Source organism: Bombus huntii, chromosome 13 (assembly GCF_024542735.1).
Source record: "Bombus huntii isolate Logan2020A chromosome 13, iyBomHunt1.1, whole genome shotgun sequence".
NCBI lineage: Eukaryota > Metazoa > Arthropoda > Insecta > Hymenoptera > Apidae > Bombus > Bombus huntii.
In genome coordinates, this window is record NC_066250.1 from 12,293,557 (window position 1) to 12,321,537 (window position 27,981).

The 27,981-nt window shown below is 32.8% G+C and overlaps 1 protein-coding gene across 2 annotated transcripts in view; it reads left to right on the top strand.

Annotated features, from left to right (window-relative positions):
- LOC126872646 (transcription factor HIVEP3) overlaps positions 1-26,573 on the top strand; it is an 83,284-nt gene extending 56,711 nt beyond the window's left edge. Inside the window, exons 2-8 of one of the 2 annotated variants that reach the window (XM_050632750.1) lie at positions 2,644-3,158; positions 3,478-5,677; positions 6,976-7,096; positions 12,062-13,306; positions 14,279-14,471; positions 17,275-17,523; positions 19,077-26,573. In XM_050632750.1, the coding sequence (XP_050488707.1) occupies positions 2,644-3,158; positions 3,478-5,677; positions 6,976-7,096; positions 12,062-13,306; positions 14,279-14,471; positions 17,275-17,523; positions 19,077-19,211 (4,658 nt within the window). In that variant the 3' untranslated portion in view covers positions 19,212-26,573. Of the gene's footprint in view, positions 1-2,643; positions 3,159-3,477; positions 5,678-6,975; positions 7,097-12,061; positions 13,307-14,278; positions 14,472-17,274; positions 17,524-19,076 lie in introns of those variants that run through there. The other variant, XM_050632751.1, reaches the window with a different exon arrangement.
- The last annotated feature ends 1,408 nt before the right edge of the window (positions 26,574-27,981 follow it).

Here is a 27,981-nt window from a genome sequence, read left to right on the forward strand (position 1 = left end):
TATCAGACGGAAACTGTTGGAAATATTGACAAGACATTAGATGAAGCAATACTTTCACAGATTGCAAAATGATCGAACATCGACTATTACCGGAGGAAAACAACTGCGTTTATTCCGAGAATGACACTTTACTATTCAATGTTACGCCACGTAATTTGAAAACGCTATAGTTAGGAACAGCGAAGAACGTCAAGCGGTAATAATTCATCGAACGAAGGGATATGCAAACTATCGACGACCTTAATAGAAGAAATTAAATCAGTTAAATGGGTATAGCAGTAATTTGTAAATTGTGCAGCAGTAGAATATTGTAGTGTATTGGCACAAACAAAGTAATTAACGACCGCTTGATTAACTCACGCGCGTAATCTATTTCTACGTAATTACTAATTACATTAAGAAGTAAAGAATTTGTGCCTTTAGTAGGGATATTAGACGTAGATATTAAACGATCGATAACGTCGAAAATATTTACAGTGCTGAACAAATTGGGATAACGGCGATTACAAAATTTGAACGGCTTCTGCTCGCTATGAATAATTTCTGATCTTTTACTGGTCTTTTACTGGCGAACAGAAACGTCATTCAACGAATTTCATTATAGATGGAAATCCAATCGAAGGAAAGTCTTGTTCGCGCATAAACGACGCTCTGAACTATTGAACTCGGCTTCTTCCGCTTTCGTAACGTAACTGCCGTATAACTCCACAAGAATGACCTTTCAGACCTTGAATATTAAGCGACCTGATAATTACACGTCAAACGTGTTCGTGTGCAGCTTTTGCACGAACCATTTAAAACGGCACTTCGGACAACATTTCGATAGTAATTGACAATATTTAGAACATTACGAAAATAAAACGTCACAACTTGTAATAGACGACTCGGATTTCCACTGACCTTCTACGTCTATTTTAAAAATAATTTTACGTGAAAAGTAACTATTTTATGACCACATAAAATAAATCAAGTAATTCTGTTCTTTTAGCGAGTTTTACTATTAATTTCAATCTTTTGACACTTTTCACATGTCTGAGTCATAAACAATAAAGCATAATTATATATTATACATTATATGTAAAATATGTTATATGTTAACGTAAAAGGTAACGAATTTGTTCACGCTGCTGCTCCTACTGAAATTTATCATGAAATACGTGACTCTGTATATTCATATTTCCGAAACAATTGACGTAATAGAAAAGTATTATTTACTTCGGGAAATGGTTGCATAAATAAAAAATAATGTGAAAAATTGTTTCATTTCAATGAAGTAATTCCGAGAAAAACATTTTTTTGTTCAAATGGACTAATACATATGTAATTATGTTAAACTAATTACGAGCAAGCCAAGTAAAATGATGTTATAGAATTTTCAAGTACCTTATTTAAGTGATGTGAAGTCTTAAGTGGTGAAGTGAAGTCTGAAAATCACATAGGAAGTTGTGAAACGTGAAGCGTGGACATAATTTACTATTTCTCAGTAACATACTCATTAAAATATGTCGCAGATACAACGACGAAACAAACAAGAGTGTAACGTCATGCACTGGAAGCATGATAAGAATATTCATTCGATTATTTCACCGCGTTCTTGCTTATGTAGAGTGTCCCGTAGCATCGAGGAACCGCTTAAACGCTGAATTCTGTACGTGGGAATAATAAGAAAAGTCCATATAAACATATACTCTACTTGACGTTGTACAAATCATTGGTGCACTAGTTGTAAATGTCAGATTATTGAAACGTAAAGATGCGCAGATACAATTTGTTACAGAAGAAACTCGCTGTACATCGAAAACAAGGTCAAATTGCTATTGGACATATGTTAGTGCAAACAGTTTTTTGTTGTTTTCATGTGCAGAATCCACCGTCGAAACGGTTCTACTTGATTATTTGACTTATCTTTGAATTAATCGTTAGATTTTATTTTCGTTATAAATAAAATATACGTTTGCTTTTTCTGAATCTTACCTATTAAAACAGCTGTTAATCAAAGTAAGAAATATATGTAGAAATACAGTATTTAATGCTACAAAGTATTTATAATCTTGCTTGAAAGCGTTAGCTGAAATAAAGGATTATTTGAAAATAATTTTCTCAAGCTGTCCTTGCCGAGATAATTTTACTTTTTATCAAATAATGAAACATAAAATTCCGCGTGTAAATATTATTCAATCACGCATAGAGGATGTTGAGTAACTGTATGCACAGCATTGGACAATTCACTGTTGTTTCTAGAATATCTTAGTAAATCTTTTCTTACATGTTTCCCGGAATCTCCTGCTCTTCGCGATCATAAACTATTACTCTACTCATAACACGTGATTCATTGTAATGTTCCTCGTAAGACGATTCTCGGAACAATCTAGCTGAATCACGATGGAGTATCGGACCCAAACAAACAATATATCTTTCTTCCCGCGTTTGCGTGCCTCGCGCGGTTTGGTTAGGTTTTTAACAATATCTCATATTTTTTCGTCATTTCTAATTTTAATGGCTATTATTTTATGTACATGTGCTCAAAACATTCGAAATGAATACTTTGATGAGAGAAGGCAAACTTTATTCGTAATTGATAACATGTTTCGAGCGAAACACCAAATCAATTTTCTTACCGAATTTTCATTTTCCTCTCTGCAGAGACTCACACTGTGGCGATGACAGACCCACAGTTAGCAAACAACAACAACAATAACAACACCAACAACAACAATAACAACAACAATAACAATAACGATGGCGAGCCGAAATACTTGCACAAGAAGTTCAAGAAGATGGCGACGACCGAGGTTACGCCGCAAGTGGAGCCCAAGGAGGACGCCGTGGTCAGCAACGGTTCTCCAGAGACAACTAAAAGGAAGGAGTCGGCCAAGGACGCCAGAGAGTCGCCGAAAGATCCGATCAAGATCGAGATCTCTGCGGAACCCGCGGACGGAGAACCGACCGAATCGAGGAAAAACGGCTACGTGTGTCCTTATTGCAGACTGTCGTGCGCGAAACCGAGCGTCCTGCAAAAACACATCCGAGCTCACACCAACGAGAGGCCGTATCCTTGCGTTCCTTGCGGATTCGCATTCAAGACCAAGTCGAATCTCTACAAGCACTGCAGATCCCGTGCCCACGCCCTTAAGATGGAGGGTGGTGATGCCAGCAAAGTACGTTTCCTATTTCACTTTCTCACTTCCTCGCATACAGGATTTTCGAATCGCGATAGATAGAATATACGTTATAGTACGACGCGAGCTGTTAGGATTGTGAGGCTTAATCCGATACAAGGTCATCAAAATACGTAACGTGCCGTTTCATTTAAAAGCTAAAGGAACGATTAATTATATTTTCTTACAAAGTTCGGAAAAGCTTGATAATCGGCGCGTATTTAAGATCGCGGGTGCTGCTTTAACACTCGTTTTTTAACTTAGAAGTAAGATTTGAGTGAGAAAATATGTGACGTAAAGACATTCGATCATTTCACAGGTATCGGAGGACTCGGACATAAGCTTGTCCGACAGTGCGAGCAACGGAACCGGCACACCACCACCCCCTCCGTCATCGACGCCCACGACGACTTCAGTTAGTGTAAAAACGATTAAAACGGGGAAAATCTACAAGCCAAAATTTCACACGGCCCTCCAGTGTGTCAACAACGATATCGAAACGTCTTCCCTTTCCTCCATTTCTTCCACGAACAGTTCTTCCTCGACAGCCGCTACAACCACGCCGAAACCAAACCCAGAGCAAGTACAGGAACATATTGATAAAATTATTACCGACAACCAAGCGATCGTCGATGCGGTAGATCCGCGACTGCACAAACTGATTCAAAGACAGCAAAGCCTCGTGGAAACGAAACAATCTACCGATCAGCCGTTGAATCTCTCATCCGCGGAGGAATCTTCGAGAAAACGATGTTACAGTGAGAGCTTTGTGCAAGAAAGTAAAGATTATTCGAACGGTCCGGAAAGTTCGATAATCAAGGATCTCCTATTGAAAAATCAAAACTCGAATCAAGAGGGAACGACGGAATACGAGAGCTATTTTTGCCCTTCCTGCAATATCCCTTACTCAAGTATCGATAATCTCGACGTTCATCGTAAGTACTACTGCAAAGGCAGCGTGAGTCCTCGAAGAGATTATCAGTTGGAAATGGAGAAAAGAGAGTCGGATTTTGATTCCAAGTCTTCCGAATATTACAGCACCTTGCAACCCCTTCCCTCTCCCGGGCCTCTGTTGGGCAATACGAGGCTCGTCGACGCGTACGCCCCACCCATGAAGAAACAGAGATCGGACCCCGTACCAACCACATTACGATCTCTCGAGGAGCTAAGCAAGTATCCACGACCAAACTCGTTGCAAATGTTCGGCGGGGAAGTCAGGATATTGGACAATACCGGTGAAACGAAGACGATGAGAATCGAGCCGCGACAAACCAACTCTCCTACGAGCGAGCAGATCGTGAGCAGCAAGTGCGTTACTTCGGAGACCGCTTCGATCGTGGTTAGATCGGGTCTGCACTCGGGAGGCACGATGGTACACAAACCACCGCGTACGGCGGCCAGCACGCCTAGTTCCTCCATATCTTTGCCCAACACTCCGAAAATGTTGGCGCCGATCATACCGAACATATCAACCTCGAATATAGCACCCAACATGTCGTGCTACAGTTATCTAGAGCCGAACTTAAATCCTCTGACCAGTATCACTGCCTATAACCCGCTGACTTTGCCTCAACCGGGAATCACGAATATCCTTCACGGTGGTAAAGTTATACCTTATGTTCCTGGCATGCCTGGACCACACACCCTGACGCCAGCCATAGACATATCCACGAGTTTAGCCACCGATGAAGCCGGATACAAGGTGATACCAGGATTGCCTGGCCTCCACATAGTCCCTCAACCCTTAGATCTCGCCAGTCCGGTGAAAATACAAACGCCAAGTACAAATACCAACGCCACCAAGATACAAACGCCAATAGCTGGAATTCCAGAGCCGATGTCCAATGGACACGTCTCGATGATAGGCCAGCCATTGGATCTCGCCAGCCCGGCAAAGGACCCCAAGCTCGGCTTCAAAACTCCTGGCAACGATGTTTTGAAGATCGGATTAACGAGCCCAAAAGTTCCTAGCGTTACCGAGACCTCGACGAGACTTCGCCTCAAGTTCTTGAGGCCGACTTCGTTGCCACTAAAGCCAGGCACGTTCACGCCTAAGAAGCATCATGGTATCACTCCTACGGCAAACACGCTTCCGCTCATAAGCCCAGAAACCCCTCGGCCGAAGAAATCCTACGGGCAGCTTTATTTGAACGGTCACGCGTATACATATCTTGGCCTGAAATGTTCGACCAGAGTATTTTACTGCACTCTGAATAGACCACAGCCGATGTATGTGACACAGCAACACGGCTTATCTATGTACTCGAATTGGAAGATATGCAAAGAAGTACCATCTGACGTTGATATGGCGCATTACGATTCGAGGCACAGACCGCTTAATTATACGACCGCCTGGAAAAAACAGGAGGACATTTTGACGCATTCCTCGGAAAGACCGACCACCCCAACTAGTTTCGATAGCGGTTTGGATAGCGATATGCAAGAAAAAGCGAAAAGAGTTAAGATATTCGACGGAGGATTTGAAAGCAACGAGGACTATACATATGTCAGGGGCAGAGGTAAAGATATAACATGTTTTTACACACGCTGCCTTGCTTTCGACTCCAGTACTGACTTTATGCGCAATCCAACACCTGTCTCTCTTTGTATTTTCAACATCTTCACTTATCTGTTTACGTTTGATATTCAGAGAAATTGGAACGTACCAAAAAACGAATATGCGAATTTCTTTTCAGTATGCAATAAGTCAATTAGTAAGCCAGTCAGGTATGTTTATATCTACAGACAGAGGGTACGAAAAGTATTTGTACGTACCTTATTTTCCAATGGAGCGTCTTTTTATTAGATTTTACATTCCATTTACATACTGTCAAGCTTTTATAATCATACGAAGGTACTACCAAATGATGTGAAATGTATTATAGTCGGATCTGGTTAATTACTGTGTAATATAATATACAATTAATGTATAAATTCAATGGTGTACAAATACTTTCTGTAGTCACTATACGTAATATGTCTCTAACGAGTAATAGAAGAAAGAGTACAAAATTTAAGAGGCTGAAGTATTAGAAGAAAGGGCGAAGGGTGAAATTGCTAGCGAGTGTAAAACTATACAAAAGTTGTTATTTTAATACTATTTTTATAGTTTGCTAAATTTCCGTATAGCACTGAGACAAAAAAAAAAGCGAAATATTATCACGCATTGTACAGGATGAGTGAGAAATCATAGTACAATCGGACACGGGGTAATTCTACATGAAAAAATGAGTCGAAAATATGAAATAAAATTTTGTCACGTGACGCACCGTTTCTGATAAAATCAAACTTGAGAATTTGTCAAATATACTTTAACGTGGCTAACTAACAAGTACAGATTTCGTATGAATAAACATTCAATACGAAATTATTGTAGATGTGAAAATAAGTAAAAAATGTAATATAATATTTGCTCATGTAAAAGTTAATTACGAACTAATCTGAAACGCGCACGATTTTTAAATTTGTTTTCCTCAAAGAAAAAAAAGAACGAAACACCTTATGAAAAATGTTGTTCTTCGTTTTTAACATATTCTCATACGTAGTTCAAACTCGAGTTTCTCTCGAAGTCAAAGTCTCTGATAAAAATGTTATATCAAATTTTCGCCTTATTTCTTTGCGTGAAATTATCCGCTTGTACTATGATTTCCGCCCCAATATATGTATTCTCATATATATTGTCACGTTAAAGGTATAGGTATACGACACACAACTAATATTTGCATTTATGTGTGCGTCTATTGAGACATATATCTTTTTCGTAAATAGCATATTATGTGCTGGTTAACGGTTTCAACTTATTTCTTTATTATGTAAGGTCGAGGCCGATACGTTTGCGAGGAATGCGGCATTCGTTGTAAAAAGCCATCCATGTTAAAGAAACATATCAGAACGCACACGGACGTAAGGCCGTACACGTGTAAACATTGCGCTTTTAGGTAAGTCGTTTTTAACGAATCTTCTTTCTTTTATTTCCTTCAATATCTATATTTGTTTATTTGAATACATTGCAAAATCAAACGTTTCTTTATTTCATATATAATAATAATAACAACAATAATAATAATAATAAAGTATAAAAGATAAAATGGAAAAGAAATACAAAACGTATAATTCAATAGAAATTATAGACAATTCTACCAAAATGTAATAGAAAAAAAAGAGAAAAGACAAATATTACTATCGTGCAGTCGATGCCAAACACTGTTGAGAAAAGGTATGGCTACGAAAGAATCGTATAGTTACACAGCTACCTGAATAGATATAAAACTACTTTCACAATAGCACGCACAACAGAAACTTGTTTAATCGGACTGATTTAATACAAATATATTGCTCAGTCTAAAAGAAAAAGAAGTGTACAAGAACATATACACAGAAACGCATGCGCGTGATAAGGCACGAGAAAGATAAAAGAGTAAAACGGCAGTACCTAAACGGCGAACGCCACGATATTATATAAGATCCAAATATAGACAAGTACGGTGGACCACCGTTTAACGCGGAGGATACGTTCCGCGTTATAGGAAACAGCGTTATATGCGCTGTACACGATAACATGCGTTATTTATACCAACCACATGTACATATGTATGCATTATACAGGGTACCCGTAGTTTAGTGTATAAATTTTGCCAATGTGTTGTATAGCTAAAAACATGACTAAAATGTCACGTAGTAAAAAGTTCATAAATGTTTCCTTAAGAAGTTTTAACAAAAATATGGCACGTAAAGCTATATAATATAGAGGATGTTTGGAACCAAGGAAAGACACGAAACTGTATTCTTGCGTTTACCTTGTCTTTGCATTTCGTATGATAAATTTGACAAATTCAAGTTAAAATATTTGCTAAATTAGTGATTTTTCAGCATAGGTAAGTCTAATACCTTTTACAGGGAATGCGGAGATGGTTCGATTAATGTATCAAAAAGTACATGGTTCGATTTACAAAAATGGAGTTGACCCTGAAAAAGACCTACTGATCGATCTACAGAAAAGTAGAATTGGCAATAATAATGCTTCCTTTGAAACAAACCAACAACTTTTGTTCAAACATTTTTTTGATAGGACCAAGCCCTTTCGAGATATTTCAAAGTATCGATCGCCTTTATTAATGCGAAGTTGATATTGACTTGTTTTGTTTAACTTCTGCACGTGCAGCTTTGGGAACCCTCAACTCTTATTTCACAAGCCTGGACGAAACTAAAATGCAATAGCGTGCTTTTTTTGTCGTATAGTAAAACCATACAATAAACAATAAACATACCTAAACCAAAATACATGTACAAAATACGCTCTCATGTATGTCATGTATGCCATATATCAACACTTACCATGAATATTATACATATATATTGCCTTATCCTCTGTTAAACCGAGAAAAAGAATGTTAACGTACACTCGTCGCATTTTACACTTTCGTTGTAAGTTTCTTATAACTTAATGAAGCATATGCGATCTTTATGCTACACGACATTTTAGTCTTGTTTTTAGTTACAGAGCACAACGAACTTTCCTTACAAAACAATTAAATATTGTACATTAAAATGTGGCACACCCTGTATATGAACTATGAGTGTGACGTTAGACGAATCCAAGTTATAGAGGGGAACACGTTGTACTGATTCCACTGTACTTCTATATAAGTGGCTCATAAAATGGTTTAAGACAATTCTTCGTAGAAACAAAAGAAATACTGTCGTGACAGTCATGACAATGCATGAAAATACGAGAAACCACAGAAAATACAATACATAATAAAAGAGACCATTGATATAACGCATGCAAAAAATGTTACCACTGCAGAAAAACAATAGAACATAGATAGCTGCAGATTACTCGCCGAAAAAGATTATACAGACAGAAACAATACTATAGTAAAGGCTGTACACCAAGTATTTGCACGACAATATCAATTATATAGCGTAAACGTTCGTACCTTCCTTGCAAGTGCTCATCCACATCCAAGAATATACATGATTCATAAATGCGTGTCTATACTTCAGGGAATAAATCTACACATTAAAATAAATAAAAAACTTTCATATAAATGTATGTTTATACCTGTAGGCTGCCCCAAACTTAAATGGCCAAACAGTAAGGACTTAATTTACAGGCGAAAGAAAGAAGGACACAAGGAAAGAAGGAAAGTTGGACACAAGTTTGTCAATAAGTACTTTGTTACACAGTTATAAACAAAAATTGCAATAGATAACGACGCATCGCACCACACAGAAATTGACTGTATCACGTGTTAACAATTCTGTGTCGTTGATAGTTGGAAAATATCATATGCAATATGACAAAAACGATTGTCGTGTACTTTTATTTTCTCATTTCAAAATGTTGTCCTTGTCTTCGGATACAAGCTCATCAATGAACATTTGATCCGGAGGATATTGCTCAGTTTCAATAAACTGCGTGCGTCGTTACTTATTTCATGCATTTCTTTATAATTCTGAAACAAATCGTTTATTGACAAACTTTATATAACATTTCTTTCGTCTTTTTGCCTATAGATTATACCCCCGCAGTTTAGCATCTGTTTAACACATCTGTTTAAGTTTAGAACATCTTGTATGTTTGTCTTATGTATCACAGTTTTCGAGTTACAGTAAATTAAAAAAACTACCGCGGTACACGTTTCTGCACGGCTTGACATTGGACTATATACAGCAGAATATGTCTTCATTTTGCGAAGAATCATTTTGCGAATTGTTCCCAAGACAATATTCTGAAAATCCTGCTTTGCCATGTTTCATGTTGTTTGTTGACCAAGCGGGATTCAATAGAAAAGAGATAATAAATTATCATATCATAATACGAACATGTTTGATTAGAATATGTTTGATTCCGAAACATGTGTCGAGGCGCGAGGTGGATTTTGAATATTTTCTTCGATCATCTCTAGCTCGAAAACCAAGGCACGTAGGAGCTATACATGTTATTTTAGTGTAGATTCACTCCCGAAAGTATAGACATACTTTTATGAATCACTCTATACATGCGGATAAAATAAATACATGTAACAAACGATATACATATTCAGACGTTAATATTCATCAAGAAAGGAGGAAAGGAAACCTGCTTAATTTACATCATGATACCGTATAACACAAACATTATACACAAAGGATAACAACACATACACACAAGAAATGGGACGAGGAAGAATAATAGTAATATTTATTAATAGCATATTATATCTTTCCATTATTTTTCATTATCTTTTTTATATCTGTTACATATATTTATCTACATATAAGTTATGTTGTATGTATTAAGTTATGAACCTTACGAGATAAAACTTGAACAGATAATCATGTTAACGTCGTTGAAAAATTTGAAAAAAATAACATAAACTGCATACAGGCTTTTACTAAAATTATTACATTGACATAGGAATTACAATTTATTGCCAAAGAGAACTAATTATTTGAAAAATTTTATTGGAAATCTATTAGAAATGCATACACATTTTATTCATATTTAATCTTCTCATTACTGATGAATATCTGATTGGCAGTACCTGGTGGCAATATAAACATGTTCAAAAATTCCAAATATTTTGTGAAATATGTTTTTCATTTACTAATTTCTATGTTTAAATACAAAATAATAGAAAAAGAACTAAAAATGTTTGAAAGGATTGCGATTTCTTAGAATAAAATATAGCTCTATTTTTTTAAATATGCAGTATTTAATTATGTGGCATGCAACAAGTAACGCTCCCTTCTATTTTGATCTGCTTTATTAATTCTAATATTTCTGCATGTGTGTATGGTATATATTAGAAACGATAATGAGGATTACGATGCGAAAGTTTTATCAAAACTGTTATTGCACAATGTCAAACGAACTGAGGTCTTAAAATCATGAACTACAACTATTTTCGACATGCTTTCCGATGAAAGTAAATGATTTTAAAGTAAACTTTTTATCTTTTAAGACAGCATACTTATGCCTAACGTTTAATAATAACGCAGAGATATTAGATTTAATCCACTTTTTCTTTTTTTAAATATTTATTTTTTGTAAAGAATCGTAGGTTGCTCTCGCAATTCTTAATTATTTTTTTTAAAATACGTATTTCTAGTATTCATGAACTAACTATGACACTATTTCATGAAATGATATTCTGAGAAAAACACTCGTAACTACTAACTACGGTTCATACGTGTATACGAATATATATGGCTGACTTGGAACGGTATAACTTTGTTATTTCAGGGAATTTTAATTTGAAGTTTTGTAGCAAAATCGCAGTTTCAAACGAAGTGTTATTTTATATGCTCGAAATGCTATTTTTAACAAATCGATATTTATACTACAATTGTTCCAAATATTATTTAAAGCGAGACACTTAATTAGAACCACTAGGATAACTTTGAAAACAATGACTTTATCGAAAATTTTTTCGGATGAATGCTACATGGATTAATAGCGAACTATTCGATTTTCTTCTATCACTTTTATTTTTCGACATTTTAGTCATCTTCGACTTTTCAAATAGAAGTTAAATTCTTATTTATAATGAAAGATACATTTACATGTACGAGTCAAGAGCTCACTTAAACTTTAGCGCGTTTGACAGTCGTTTAATAGCCATTTTAATACATATTATTATTCTTTTTTTAATGTTATTCATAATTTTCGTTATAAAGAAGAATTTGAATTTCATTTAAGAAAGGTTGAGGATGACATGGGAATTTTAATAAATGCAAGTGATAGGAAAAATCGGATGATGTATCGTATACTTCCTGACGAAGCAACACGCTCAGATTATTATTTGCAATATTATTAGTAGTAGTGACCTTAGTTACGTGTATCATTCTGTATATTATAACTTATACAATTATACGTTATAAATATTTACAAATATTTCTTCTTCTTTCACGCGCAGCTTTAAAACCAAAGGCAACCTGACGAAACATATGAAATCGAAAGCTCATTACAAGAAGTGCGTCGAGCTCGGCGTTGTTCCGGTACCTACGACGGTCTGTGATGAAAATATCGATAAAGAAGCTATCGCCCGGTTGGCTGCAGGTGGAAATACCGAGGAATCCTCGGAAGAGGAGGAAGAAAGCGATGGAGAGGAGAGTGAAGAATCCGGAAGCGAGGAGCAAGAAGCTGCACAGAGTTTGCTAAGTCTATCGCAACGTAATACAAACAGATTTCCAGGGCTTCTACCGTCTGGAAGACCGACAACTTACCCTTACACTCTAACTTTCCCAACGACCTCCAGGTCCGCGAACGTATCATCTACCGCGATAAGCAACAACGTCTGCTTGAGCAGTCAAACTGTCACCACGCAAGAAACTACTCTCGTTCGAAACGAATTGTCCCATCGATACTATTTCCCCTCGAGCCGAACCGCTCCGGAAGAATCGAGGACGACCGTGATTCAATCATCGAAAAAAGAAAGTTCCGACATCGAGGTGAACGGAGTCGATACCGACTCACGAAATACTTTGGCACAGCCTATGGATCTCACGACGAAACCAGCCCTACAGCCGTTGCCCTCTTCCATACCGCAAAGAGCCAAGCCAGCAGATATTTTAACTCCCGTTTCGGAACCGGTACTGTTACAAACGATCGTTCAAACGATGGAAAGACTACCGATACAAGGAAGAGAGTGGAAACCGGATGCCGAGGGGCATATGTTGCAAGCATATCTCACTGAACGACACGTTATGGATAGTAAAATTAAACAACAATACCGAGTAGGAAATACGAAGATGGAAAAGCAACCGAGAGAGAGAGACATTTACCCGGAACAATCATCTCCGAAATCAAGAAACGCTGAATTAGAGACTAGTCCAGTAACGACTTATAACGATCCTAGCAAGATACAAATGACTATGATAGATTCCAGGATTAAGCACGTATCGAAGCATACCACTGAAGATATCAAGATGGAAATCAGAGAGAAAATTTATCAGAACAATATCGTCATAGATCGACGGTCGTTCGATATCGAATCGATTCACAGAGAAAAAGAAATAGCAGAGAGCATGAAACATACGGTTGCGCGGAAAATGGTTGTCGGGGGACCCGGTTTTAGATCGCCCTCGCCTAACGCTGCAACCACTAAACCACAAGCTGAGTTCTTGCAGCCCTCGAATGGACCTGCACCTAATTATGTCAGGTGAGCGATATTTCACATGTTAGTTTTAATTGAGTGGTAATAACACCTCACGAGTTCCTTAACTTTAACTGGCATCATTCGATGACCCACAATCATTTCAATTACTTAATCTTCTTAAGTATTTCTTAACTCCTGTTTTGTATTTTTACGTGATAAAGACCAGTAGTGACTAATTGAAATGAAATGGAAAATTAAGTCATTTAGTCAGAAATAAACGATTGTGATTATTGATTACTCAACGATGTCAGATTTAGGAGTAATTAACACTTACGCTGCAAATCATCTTTCTTTGTCTAATAAGGAATTGTTAAGAAATTAACCTGATCTCATCATTGTACAATATAAATACTGAAAGACAAAGACATCTCAAATTTTATTAAAAGTTATTAATATGATTCTTTTTACTTAAAATACGATTAGTACAGGATGATGATGCGTTTGCCCATGATAAAGGATTGACAGACCTGTCAAACAAGATCGCAAAGAGTTCCAAAGCATAGATATCCACGTAGAATAACATTAAAGATTTGACATATAAGTTAAAAACATAAACTATCGAGCACAAAATAAGGAATATCGCCATTCTTTTTACTTGTACTATTTCTGGATAGTATATGTTTGCATTACATCAATAGTAACAAAACGCATAAAGTTCCCGTACATAACATGGGAAGTACGATAAATAAATGAAAAATAAAATACATATGTAAGGTTTAATAAAACTATCAGATATTCCTCGTTTTTCATCCATTTTCAATACAATTGTAACGATACATTGTAAAAAGAGTTATTATCCGCAGAATATATATTGATAATGCAAATAAGGAATTAGCTCCATTTCCCTACAATTTATAGAAATTCAAGGTTATAGGAAAGTGGTACAATTACAAAATGTTCGATTTGTTGATAATCCTTTGTCACATTCGATGCTAAAGCAGTTTTCGTTGAAAGAACTGAGTCTACTGAATGTAGTTACAGTGTGACTGAAGATGGGAGAAGCGTCTGTGGAATTTGTAACAAGGTGTTCAGCAAACCTAGTCAGTTACGGTTGCATATCAACATTCATTACTTCGAGAGACCATTTAGATGCGAAAGTTGCGCGGTTTCTTTTCGAACCAAGGGTCATTTGACAAAGCACGAAAGATCTGTTTCTCACCACAATAAGGTAATCAACTTTTTATATTTAAATATTACATATTTCATTTACGATAATAAACTGTCTAATGATATCGAGTTAATTACTTGATTAATTACTTGATTTTCGGCCTTTAATTGTTAATATAATTACAGTGGATCCCTGTATAACGTAGGGGCACGTCCCGCATTAAAAGGAACGCTTTATACGGGGATATCTACCGGTAAATTTATAGAACGTCGTTAACAGCTGGTATGGTTTTCCTAGGAGATGCAAACAAATATTACCATTGAAGCAGTTGAATGTGATTCAAATTGTAGATGGTCATTTATTTAATTATTTCTTTATAAGCAATTTTTTAATAACAAAAATAAATGGAAGAAATCTAAATCTTATGACTGAAAATTGCCTCACAAGTATTTACATATATCACTTATTTATTGGTTGAAAATTTATAAGATCGTCCACCGGATACAGTGATTACGTTATAATATACTTGGTTGCAAGAATTATTTCAAAAACATCCAGCCGTTTTAAATATTTCGAAACCGAATGAAACTGATATAACTTAACGACTATTTGAAACAAATCATCCAGTGTATATGTAAATTCTTCTATAGTTATCCAATTGGCAATGTACGTTACGCTATTCAGTGAGTTCATATTTTTGTGATCCTCGCATTTAAGCGAGTAAGTTTTACAATTTTCGACTGTTGATTATAAATGACACAGTGCCAAATCTGGGACATAGAAGGATTAACAGACGTAAGTAGATGATATAGTGTTTTATCATTTGTGCAAACTTTTGTTTGTTGAAACTGACATTTGAAAGGTAAAACTTACTCGCTTAGTCATTGTAAATGTAGCAACAGACACACAAAACATAAACTCACTCAGCGATGTAACATTATCAATTGAATATTGAGTGGCCTCGCTAAGAATGGCTGTTCATATACACATAGTGACATTCGTTTCAGATGGTTGTTTAGTTACATCAAACTCACACAATCTGCTCTCGAGATATACATATTCAGAATGGTTGAATACTTTCCTTAAACAATCCTCGTACAGCAACGTAGCCTGAAATAAATATAAAGTTTCTATTTATTCGTTATATTTTTTCGTGTTGTAATGAATTGAACTTACAAGTGTACTACATTGGACTGATTTACAAATCGTTTACAAATCTACTCATGACGAAGTAAATTTATTTTATTAAATTAAAGACGAATAAAATCTTGCGGTTAAGGGGCGAATTATTTACTGTTCTCTGTGAAGATACGTGCACATGCACGTGCAACGTACAATAAGTGAGTTAACTTACAATCAGAATGATTAAATATTTAGTAAATCAATAAAGCTATACAAAAATTGTTTCTACAGAGGTTCCTACGGAGTTTTTCTGCAATAATGAAGGAAATTTTAAGGTGTTTTTTTTTTTCAAATGCATATCTTTCTATTTATAATATAATAACATTTTTTAGGACGTATTCAAAGACGCATTATATGACGTATTTTCGACGCATAGCAAATCATAAGTTAGCGTGATTCGAAACGCTTTTATAAAAACAATTTTCAACTATTTTTATACGTTTATGAAATATTCTTCATATATGATTGCAATTGTCATTTCACTTTTCATCCTACAAGTATTCAACATTAATAATTTTGATCACATAAAACTGTTGTTTTCCTAACAACAAATCATACTAATCCATTTTCTGATAAATTATTATATTCCTATTTACTATACTAAATTGTATATATTTACTATACTAAACTAATCACTATACTAAAGAGAAATTAAAATATAAATTAATAATCTTTATTATTCTTACTATTTATTTCATTATTAATTTATATAAATATCTTGAATCATTTTTTGTTCCGAATCTTCCGTCATGATGTTATTTCCGACTACGTTATAAACTTTTTAGATTTTCTGAATTTGGTTTGATTTCAAGTTAAGTTGTGAGTCGTGAAACAAACATATACGACTAACTGCGTTAGACGCGGTATAACTTTCGCTAGAGGAAAATTACGTGCCCAGACTGAACTTGCATTATAAATAAGCACAGTTTTACCTCATTCAGAGTAAATACATTTAAATTAAAATAATTATTGTTCCTAGATGTTTATTCTTAAAATTATCATGCTTGGAAAACCATACAAACTTCTGACAGCCACTAACATTAGAATCCCGGATGTGCCGATTATGATTGTTTTTACTTTTCTCCTCTTTCATTATTCTATTACTAGAAATTTGAGGCATCGACATTTATATTGAAATATATCGTGCGCATAGAACTTCATCTGTATGTCGCACCCGTTTTTCTAAAATAAATTGACGTGATCATGTGATATAAATAAGAACGCGTTTTATTTATATATTTTTTATTCAGTTAAATTTCCAGACAAATTTAAAAATTATTCCCTTATAATTCGATATTAACTTCAGGAGCGTACCTTATATTGACTTCGATCGTTCGACTGAATGGTAATATAGTATGATTCGTTATTCATTATTTACATTTCCATAATGTATCCAATATTTTAATCGAACAAAGTTAATTGTTGTATTATCATAGCAATGGAATATGACTGAAAGAAACGAAATTTTACGGTAACGTTTAAAGATGATTAAACTAATAGAAGCAAAAAAGTTGTATACGATCAAAGTGAACTGAATTTATCGGAGTTTGGTTAGGATAGAAGATAGAATGAAATTTTTCTAATTCTAGAGTTCATCAAATCTCGTGTTTAAATGCGATATGCATGCATATTTTTCGATATTCTAGACGTGAACTGAATTTTCGAATTTGTTTGATTACAGGTTAGTATGACTTCCACGTTCGGAGCAGCGACCACCAGCAATCCAAGGCCATTTAAATGTACAGACTGCAAAATAGCATTCAGAATACATGGTCACTTGGCGAAGCATTTGCGTAGCAAAATGCACATTATGAAATTAGAATGTTTAGGAAAATTGCCCTTTGGAACGTACGCTGAGATGGAAAGATCTGGTGTCAATTTGAATGATATTGATACTACCGACTGTGATAATAGTCTTTCTAGTCTTCAGGTAAGTTCAGATACGTTAAAAAGTTCTCCAAAATTTCATATTTATACGTAATATTTTATTTAATGCAGTAAAAAATTTATAAAAATTTGCATTTCGCTAAAAAAATACTCTCATAATATAATTATGAAATTATCCTTATTGTACATATAGATAGCAAATTTGAATTCAAATAAAAGAGAAATGTTTAATGTAAAAAATATATTAGGAAAGTGTGGAATGCGTTAGAGTATATAGACAAAATAAACGATAAAAGACTTTGATTAATTTCATTTCATCTAAACATGCAATAACTTGAAATAATTATCTACATTGATATTATAAAGAGAGAGGGTCTCTTTGTGTGCATTCGAGATATCTCAGAAACTGTTCAACCGATTTGCACAATTCTTTAACCGTTGGAAAGTACATTTTCACCGGATGGACACAGGCTACATTTTATTATGCGTACTCCTCGGGGAACCGAGTAGTGAGCATAAATACGACACTGCGCATATTCCTGCGCTTTGCATCATGCGCACTTGTCCAATTCACAGTCGTCGCCACAACTACGACCCCGTACTCTATATAATGATGAATATGCTAACATTCTTCTTTTACGTAAAGTCATCAATAACCTCGTTTATAGTCCTTCGTTAGTTCAACTTATTAATTTCGATGCTTGTTCACGTTCCTTATGCAATACTCTGATCTTCCTCGTCCACTTCTTCACGAGTGATCTTAAATTTGGCGATTCCGTCACCAGAATATGCAACTATGTAAATATATGAATATGTATTTCCACGGATCGAGTAGATCTCTGTTCTGTTCCTTTCTATAAATTCAGACGATCAGCGTTACAATCTTTAACTCTTAATCAGTTATTGTACTTTCGTTTCTTTTTTTGTAACATAATGTTAGTGTCCTTAAATTACTAAATGAATAAATATGCCGGATTAAGGTTGATTTGCACCGCACCGTTATTCGATTTCGTCCTATGACAAACGCCATTGAATCTGGAATCGCACAGTTGCTTGGTGGGTTGACAGGATGCGATGCTATGAAATCGCTTTGCGTCGCACCGAACATGCCATTGAGATCGAATTATATCGATTGCTCGACCGCGCGCTCTCTTCTCTGGCGGCCGTGAATATTTAAAAGTAGGAGTTGCTTTCTAACAAATTTCATTACGGAATCAGAATTGGCCCTTAGCTTCGTCTCGTAAATAAAACACGTAAAAGATAGTCACAATTGTCCCGAAACACCTCTGCCTCAAGCCAAATAAATATTTTTGCACTTTTTGTAATATTAATGTAGGTATGCGGGTATAGATTTAGAGCAAGAAAGCTTTTGCTCACGAGCAATTATATGTCAGTTTGCCCAGATTTGAAAGTTTCTAGAATTAATACAATTAACCTTTTTAGTTTTAATAAAACTAAAAATATAGCTTATGTAAAGGCATTAGAATATCAAAAAATAAATAAAAAGAATATCAATTGCCCGGGTTCTACGAGAGCAAAGTCGCGAGCAACAGCTAGTTAGTTATCTCTAAAATTGACACTACTCTGTTTTAACAGATGCTGGCTCAAAGACTTTGTGAAAAAGATCCTACAAAAATAGGTCAATGGGAGTCTGAAACAATTCCAAGTCAAGTGATCAGCGGTGGTGAAACTTCGTCCGATGAGGGTGAGCCTATTCTACAGCATGCGTGAAAGTGACAACCGCGAATATGTATCGATCGTATCATGTGCCAATTGCAAACGAAAATCCAAAGTCCGGTGTCCACCTTGGGAATTCTTAGTTTAATCGACAGAAGCACGAGGATAGCGCGGAAGAAAGCCAGAATTAACCTACGTTTTCCATAGAGGATACAAAGCCGGACGAAGATATACAATTATATAAGTGCCAAGTTTGCACAGTGTTTACTATGAACGAATTATAAGAACGAGTTACATTGCTTCGTTGAACATAATATCAAATCAGATTCTAGTACAAATACCCAAGGGGATAGGGGCTTGAACATACACAAGTGTAGAGAGAAAGAGAATACTCAGATATGAATTACAGACGAACTCGTAGTCAAGACAGATCACAATCACAATAGACAAACAATCGAAGACACGTATGTAGTGCCAAAATAATGCAGCGAATTATAGACATTCTGCGGTGAAATTTCAAAGAATTCGTTGCTGTAACAGATAAAATATAGCTGTAATAACAAAATACCATCACCTTTCGAAGGAAATTTTTCAAGAGATTTTCATTAACCAAGCTAATAGCGTTTATTATTGTGATGAAACATTGCAGCAATCTTCTTCCAAGATGCCAAAAAAAGCAATTTAATTACATTAAAAACAAATTCTACAATGTGGTAATGTACAACAAAAAATTATCGAAAAATATTACTATTATAATGAAACTCTGATTTATTCAATGTGTATTTATTTAATGCGTCGAAGTATACAGAGTACAAACAGCATAATACTATAGTACAAAGATAAAAGAAGGAATTATATGTGAAAAGATAAATAAAAAACATGCTATGAAATTTCCAATTCGAGATATCGTTTTCAGAAAAATTTATTTTGGGAATTCATCGGACATAGATTGGGGTTAGTTATTATCCTATTTCGTTATTAATTGTTTTATACGACATAATTTTCTATTTAGATTTCAATCAAAGATTTCCGATCACTGAAGATACACGATGATGTAGTTTGGTAATATAACGAATTTTTGTACAAATCCGGGTTCTTCTTTTTGCTTTTCTACCAATGTCAGACATTCAAGCTCGTGATTTTTGCACATGCCCACGTATATCAAACAGAAACTATAGAAGGATTAATTATTTGTGTATTCAAGCAATTTCTAAAATCAATTGTGTCTCTTTTGTTTTTCATAACATATTCCTTATTCTTTCAGTTTCAGTTATACTATTGTCTCACTCTGTAGAATAGACGCATACCTTGCAATATAAAGCATTAAATGCACGTTAAAAATTAATTGACTTCGGAAATTGAAAGCAAAATTATTGAATACTTAACAATGCTACTTTTTTATTTTTGATACTCTAATAAACAAAATTTGCTGTGTAGCCAATCACATCATCAAAAGAGTGATTTTTTTATGTTTTAAACATTTTTATCGATACTACTTCCTAAAGTAACAATATGTGTATTTTTAATTATCTGTCAACTATCAATAAGAAAATCCTTTCTAATTGAATATTATATACTTTCCTCATTAGAGTTTGCTTTTCGTATTATTTGTCATAATAAGTAAAAAGGTTAAAATAAATAATATCTGCTGTTCGGTGGACAAGAAATTTTCTGTACATTTGTATGAAATATGTGTCTAGAACTATACAATTTTTCTTTATAGATTTAAATTAAAATGTAGTATTTCCATTTTAAACAGGTAGCATTATTCATTTTATCTTGCTTTAGTCTTTTAAAAATAATTTTTTAAGTGTACACAAATAACCAAGTCATCTGTATTTAACATAGTCATACGTGTATGTACATAATATAACAGTAAATATATTGTACAGATTTATAATCAAATGTGTCATACAAAATGTACTGAAAAATTATTGAAGGTATAATGGTTTATCTAAATGCCATTCCCAAAAATGAAAGAAACATTAAACACCATTGATTTGATTCCTTTTCTCTTTCAGAAATAAAAATTATGTAACTAAACATTATAAAAAAATTTGGGCTGAATTACTATCATACTATGATATTACTATATTTTTTATTGATATATACTGGCATATTCATAGTTACAAACGTCTACATGTAATATTTCATGTCAGAAAACTACATTTAGATAAAGTATTGTATATATATAATTTAAATTTGTATTGAAATAAGTGCACTTATTATAAAGCAGATAAAAAATTCCCAATGGGTGACGAGTACAAGTAAAATAATAATGTGCCAAATATTTATATAGCAATTTATAATATTATAATTTCAATATATCGTTTAATTCTATGATTAGAAAAATCTTTTCTCAGATGGCATAACGGATAAACCATTAAAATTCTGTTTTAAAATTTTGGTACATACATGAAGATACAATCACAGTGTAAAGCGGATATTCTAACTCATTGATAATAAGAAATGCAAATCTATGTTTAGTGAGTGTTGTTTATATTCTTATAATGGTTCACATAACAGCTTTTTCATTGTCATTCATATTTTTAAAAAACTGAAGAACATATTTGGTATTACTTACAATATTTATATAACAACATGAATATTATATATTATGATTACATCTAAAATCGAATCAGAATAATACAATACAGATGAAAGAAGAATTAACTTTAAACGTAATTTTGATTAAACATTTCTTATTCAAAACGTTTATTTATGTTTTTTACGAACATATTTTAACCTCTATAAACTTTTCTTCTGAAATAGTTTACGTTTATTTACGTTTTTTACGAACATATTTTAACCTCTATAAACTTTTCTTCTGAAATAGTTTTAAATATGGGGAGAAGCTATTTTTATTATTTGTTACGAAGTTTATGGAATGAAAAATAGTTAAGCCGAATTATTTAAACTAAAAATTAACAATTTTAAAATTTGCTAAATGTGTATCTCATAGTATGAGATCTCTTAACACTGTTTCCTTTTATTGATTCAAACATTCATATATATTCATCATTTTATGAAACCTTGTTTGTCTATTTGTCTTCTTTCTTTGAGCTTTATATTCACTTATCAATTGAATAATTTAGTATATTATTTTAGCATATTTCTATATAACTGTGTTAGATACGTATCAAACAAATGACATGCATCTATATAGAAACAAAAATTTATTCACTTTTATTTACATATTATATTTATTCTTTCAGTTTATGTTCTAAGATTACTTATGTATGTACGAAATATTTCTGATTTATTTTATGTGTATAAAACTCCTGCTTTCATTTTGCTTTTTAATCCTAACGTATCCTAAAAACATGACATATTTCTAAACAATAATATGATACAATTCTGATTGTACACTACAACCTCTGAGACAAACATCAATTTATAGTTCTTTTCCTCGTATATTTTTTACAGAATTCTTAATGTGACATAATTTACAATATAATATATATTTCACTCCTTATTATGTGTTTAATAAGTGTTTGAAAGTAAATGTTAACTATAATAAGAAACTCAAATAAATAGAATATCGTCATATATAGTGCTCATTTTGTATACTTGTATGGATCACATAACACCACTAATAATAAGAACTCAGACTGAAAAACTCCTATTTATTTTAAAGTAGAAAATTATAATTTACATCATTCGTAAAAATAGTAGTAATTTATTACTAAAAAGTTATCCTTCTTAATTATTATATCTTAAAACCAAAACATAAGTTAGAAATTCTGGTTTAAATCTCTATAAAGTTTCCTTCGATTGGTAATGGTGAGTAAACCTGTAAAAGTATAGTTCTTATCTAGTAAAAGATATAATATTTATATACAGTAGTATTGTGTCAGCATGAGGTGCAATGGACTGATATGTGATTCTGTATGTAAAGTGCAACTGTTGCGTTCAACATTGAAGAGTATTCTAATATTAAAAATTAATATTATATCTAATTATTGATAGATGAATCATATATATATATATATATATATATATATATATATATATATATATATATATATATATATATATATATATATATATATATATATATATATATATATGTATGTATGTGTATGTGTATATATATATATATATATATATATATACACATATATTTATATGATATTAGTATGATCAATTATGAGAATTATTGTTGATATAAGAGAAGATGTGTTTGTATATATTTATGTATAATATAATGAAATCCTATTATAGTCTTCACTGTATGTAATTGTAAGAAATTTATAATTGGGAACAGAATCGGTTATTCGGATTACCCGCAAATTATAATTTTAACGATCTTCATTTATAGATATCTTTTATTCTTCTATTATTTCTGAAATTTATAAATATTCTGCACCTTTAAAACAGAGTTAGGCAAAACATTTTAAATTTTCTCATAAATGCATATTTATCATCATAATTATATTCCAAGCTTTTATTTGAAATCATTTTTTATTACCATTAATTATTTGTAACAAAAATATATTTATTGATTTTATTAAATTTTCATAGTTGCAGACATATATTCAAATTCTTGTTAAATATTTATATAATGTTAAGTGAATAATATACATGTATCAGTATAAACAAAAATTAAATTTTTTCACCTTATAATAACATCGTAAGAACTAAAGTTTAAAATGATAAATTGAATAGTACAATAAAACACATAAGATAAAAATAAAAGATTAATTTGAACTTTAAAGGAAATTATACACAGACATACACTTAAGTAAAGATATTTGAATTGTCAATTCAGTAAATTTAAATATAAAGACTACATACATGAATGTTGAAACTGTAACAATTATTGATATGATAATGATTTGTGTAATTTCTAACTCTGTTTAATAGCTAGTAAAATTAATATGCATATTTTAATAAGTTTGATTTAATTTAACGAAATGTTGCAGGCTAGATCATCATTATTAAACTCTGGGTAACCGATTTTCTGATTTTGCTTAAGATATTTAAAAAGTAACATACCTTCCAAGAGCGATAGCTATTCTATCTTATAACTATTAACATAATATGCAGAGCCCAGTTTTTATTAACATGTCACTCAAGCACGACTTGTCTTTCCTACTGCATAATCAGATATCGATTATCACAATTTGTACCTATGTGTGCTTGAGACAATAGGAGACGAATGACCGCACAATCATGTACATTGAGGTCCATTTGAAATGTCGCCAAACAATATCAATGTAGCATAGATCAATATAGCATTTGGTGTATATCCATTCTAATGAAAACCGACTAAATCATGTATGAATTTCTAAAGCGTGCATGTATGTATGTCCACAATGCCAAGCCAACGATGTTTATATTTTGGAAGAAATAATATGATAAACAAAAAATAACTTTTGCATTGAAAATAATATTTGATAAAAAAATATTAAAAGGAAGATTTCATGGAGAAAACATATTTTGGAATGCAGCTGAAGCCAAATTTCATACAATGTAATATTTATCTCTAAACTATTTCACATGTAATTACTAAGATAGTTCTTTCAAAATATTATTGTCAATATATTTTCGAAATAATTGTTTTTTGTAAAAATATGGAGTATTTTAAACAACAAAAAGTCCCTTACATATCAAATCTATTAATTTAGACCTAGGGAATCATAAATATCTATACTTTTTGTCATTTATATGCTGCACTAAACGAAAAAATTTGATGTAAGATAAGTATTCTATTCGGAAAGAACATTATAAATATGTTAAACAACATATTTTTTCTAGCGTTATTTGAAAATATTTTTAGATAATTTATATATATATTTATGTAAATCTATTTTTTGTTAATATGCGAACGAAAATTTTTTATGAATTTTATATGTGAGAAATTCAAGTTTGCTAACGTCTTTAATTAAATACTTATTATGTGAAAAAATTGATGTAAATGTTACTTTAAAACAATGTAGGATATGAAGTATAGCATACAACAAACAAAGAATTTTAAAGTACTTAGTACATGCAATATTCTTTAACATGCACAAGGCATTTATCACTTATAACTAGTATATCGTTAAGGTTATTATATCAGAATATTACAACAGAAATTAACTGATTTGTTTCAACATGCACACAAGCTATCTTATTATTGTCTTAAAACTATGTTTCCTGAAAAATAATATATATTCCAGGTGAAAGGATCAGAGTAATATATTGCTTTATATTATGCAATTACTTATCATAAATTCGAAAGGGAATGAAATTTCAAGAAAACGTTTTGGAGGAAGGTCTTAATATCTTCTAATAATGAAAAAGTTCTAAAAATCTTCCAACTTTTGTATCATTAACAAGCAAGTAACGTTACTGTTACATAAGAAGCTTACTATAAATGCTAAAACTTTCATAATAATTATAGTTTTCCTTTCTTTAAAAATAATAGTTGTAAAATTTGCTAATCTATATACTAAGGAATAAATTGATTCTGCGTAATATTCTGCTTAATAACACTTTTTAATTTAGTAAAACCTTAGAAAGAAGTGTTATAAGTGATAACATACTTTGATCTGTATACTGTTACTATATGTATAACTCTTGTAAGAAGTTGGCTTGGCTCCTTCCAAACTCAGTATTAAAAAATGATGACATTGAAAAATGAAGAACAAGCAGGATCAAACCTACAATTTGTGGATTATTTTTGACCAAATTGTGTTTTACAAGGAAATTCTTCCAAAATTTATTATCTACCACTTTATTTAAAGAATTTCTGACACAATCTATGTCTTTTTACAAATGATTGAAATTTTATAATGGGTGTTGACAGTTGCGAACACTTGCAAACAGTTGGCAAACTGATATTTTATAAACATTTTTTTCCAGTACATAATCTAGCTAAATTGTACTCATGTGAAAATATTCATCTTACACTCTTGTAATTAGTTCCTACAATTATGATATACTTAAAGTGTAAAAAATTTATTAGCGAAAATAAATTTTAATCAAAGTTGATCAAGTCTTTTGATGAACATCACAATGCAATGGGACCGCATTGAGACTTAATAAGATATACATATATGTACAAACATATAACATCAGCTTTTATGAAATGTAAAAATGCCAACATTTTGCTAGTGTCGCCGTCAGTTTTCTTCCTGATTCTGTGACTCTGTTGACCTACTGATAAAAAAATGTAATTTATTTATTGTAAATAAAAACATATATTGCATAAAATGTTTTATATTACATATTCTGCATGGATACACATTTAACAAAATTTTGGTAAATGGAATGCAAGGATTGAAGCTCATTTAAAGTTTATCAAAAGCCGTGAAATACATATACATTTTTGGATCAATATCAATATAATTTTTTAAGGTAGCGTCACAAATATAAAAGTACAGTTTTATGGATGATGTGGGATGGGAATAAATATTTAGTTTGCAATAACTGTGTGTGTGTATTATTTTATTAAAAGCTTTTTAACCTTTACATAAAGATTAATGTTTCAATGATTTACATTTTAATGAAATTTAGTTTATTTTGCATTTACATTGTTGCAGCCACGTAGATGGTAACTATATTTATTCTTATAATTAACGCTATGCAGCATTTGCCCCAAATGATTTGAAATTGTGAATACGTAACATCCTTGCCCTTAATTAAGAAAGGTGTTTTCCTATGGAAACAACTTTTACAAGTTTGACTCGCATTATACGCAGAATTAAGTTGATATTTACGGTTAGCCCGGAAATTTTTATCAATTAAGTCCAACATGTGTTAATGTTACTATTTTCGGTCATCGAATACTTTAAGAATTTTATAAGATACTAAAATTCGAATTTGGACGTTTGAGATTCCCTCCAGAAGTATAAACAATCGTTTTCGGAAAAGATACTTTGTAATTTGCTTTTCTTCTTGGCTTTATTTGCAGATATATCATATCGAACAATTTTTTGCAGTTTCCTTCGGTTTCTTCATTTTTTATTTCATGTGTATGTATGTGAATATTATGATATGCAGTGATCAGTAATTTGTGTGGAAAATATGTGTGTTTCATGGAAGATAGCGTTCGACTACATTTAGTAGCACCTCAAGAATACTTAATGTGTGTGTGATTTCTCTGTGGAAAACACCGCGAACGGAACGATCGCGGTGCGTGTGTGAAATTTGTATAACCATTGTTCATACGTTGTATCGCTTATTTATTATTGACGGAGGCAAAGGATTAGAGGAAACATTAATGCTCTCTACTCGAAAATCCCACGAGGTTGTCTTCGATATGCTGTTATGGATTTTAATGACTGGGCAGATAAAATGTTTAATCTACGATTTTTCTTTTAAAATCTCGCGCAGAATGGTTTATGTCTTCAAATGTCATATTCTTCTTCTCTACAACTTGTACGAAATAAGCTGCTGCCCATCTACCGTTCGATTTCAGGATCCCTGTACACCCTGCTGCTTAGGCTAACTTACTTTCGTTCATGTAAGAAGGTTTGCTTGTGCATAGGTACATTAATTGTTTCAAAGACGTCAGACAAAAATTTATATTTTAAAGAACTGATCTAGCAGTATGGACGGATTTAATGAATAATTGAATCCCAACAGAAAATTTTCTGCTTGGGAAAACCAAAGTATGACTAAAATTATTCCATTGCATGAGATACAGAAATTTTGTCTCGTTTCAACAGTTTACTGCATACAGAAGAAGCTATTTCAATATTAAAGATAAAAAATGTACTAAGTTATCCGGAAGCGTGTGAAGGTAATCTTGTCGAATATAGAAACGTAGGCGTTGCTGAACGAATGGCTGCACTTAGAGGATTAGCACCCGTAGCACCTGTGGTTAGGTTGGACT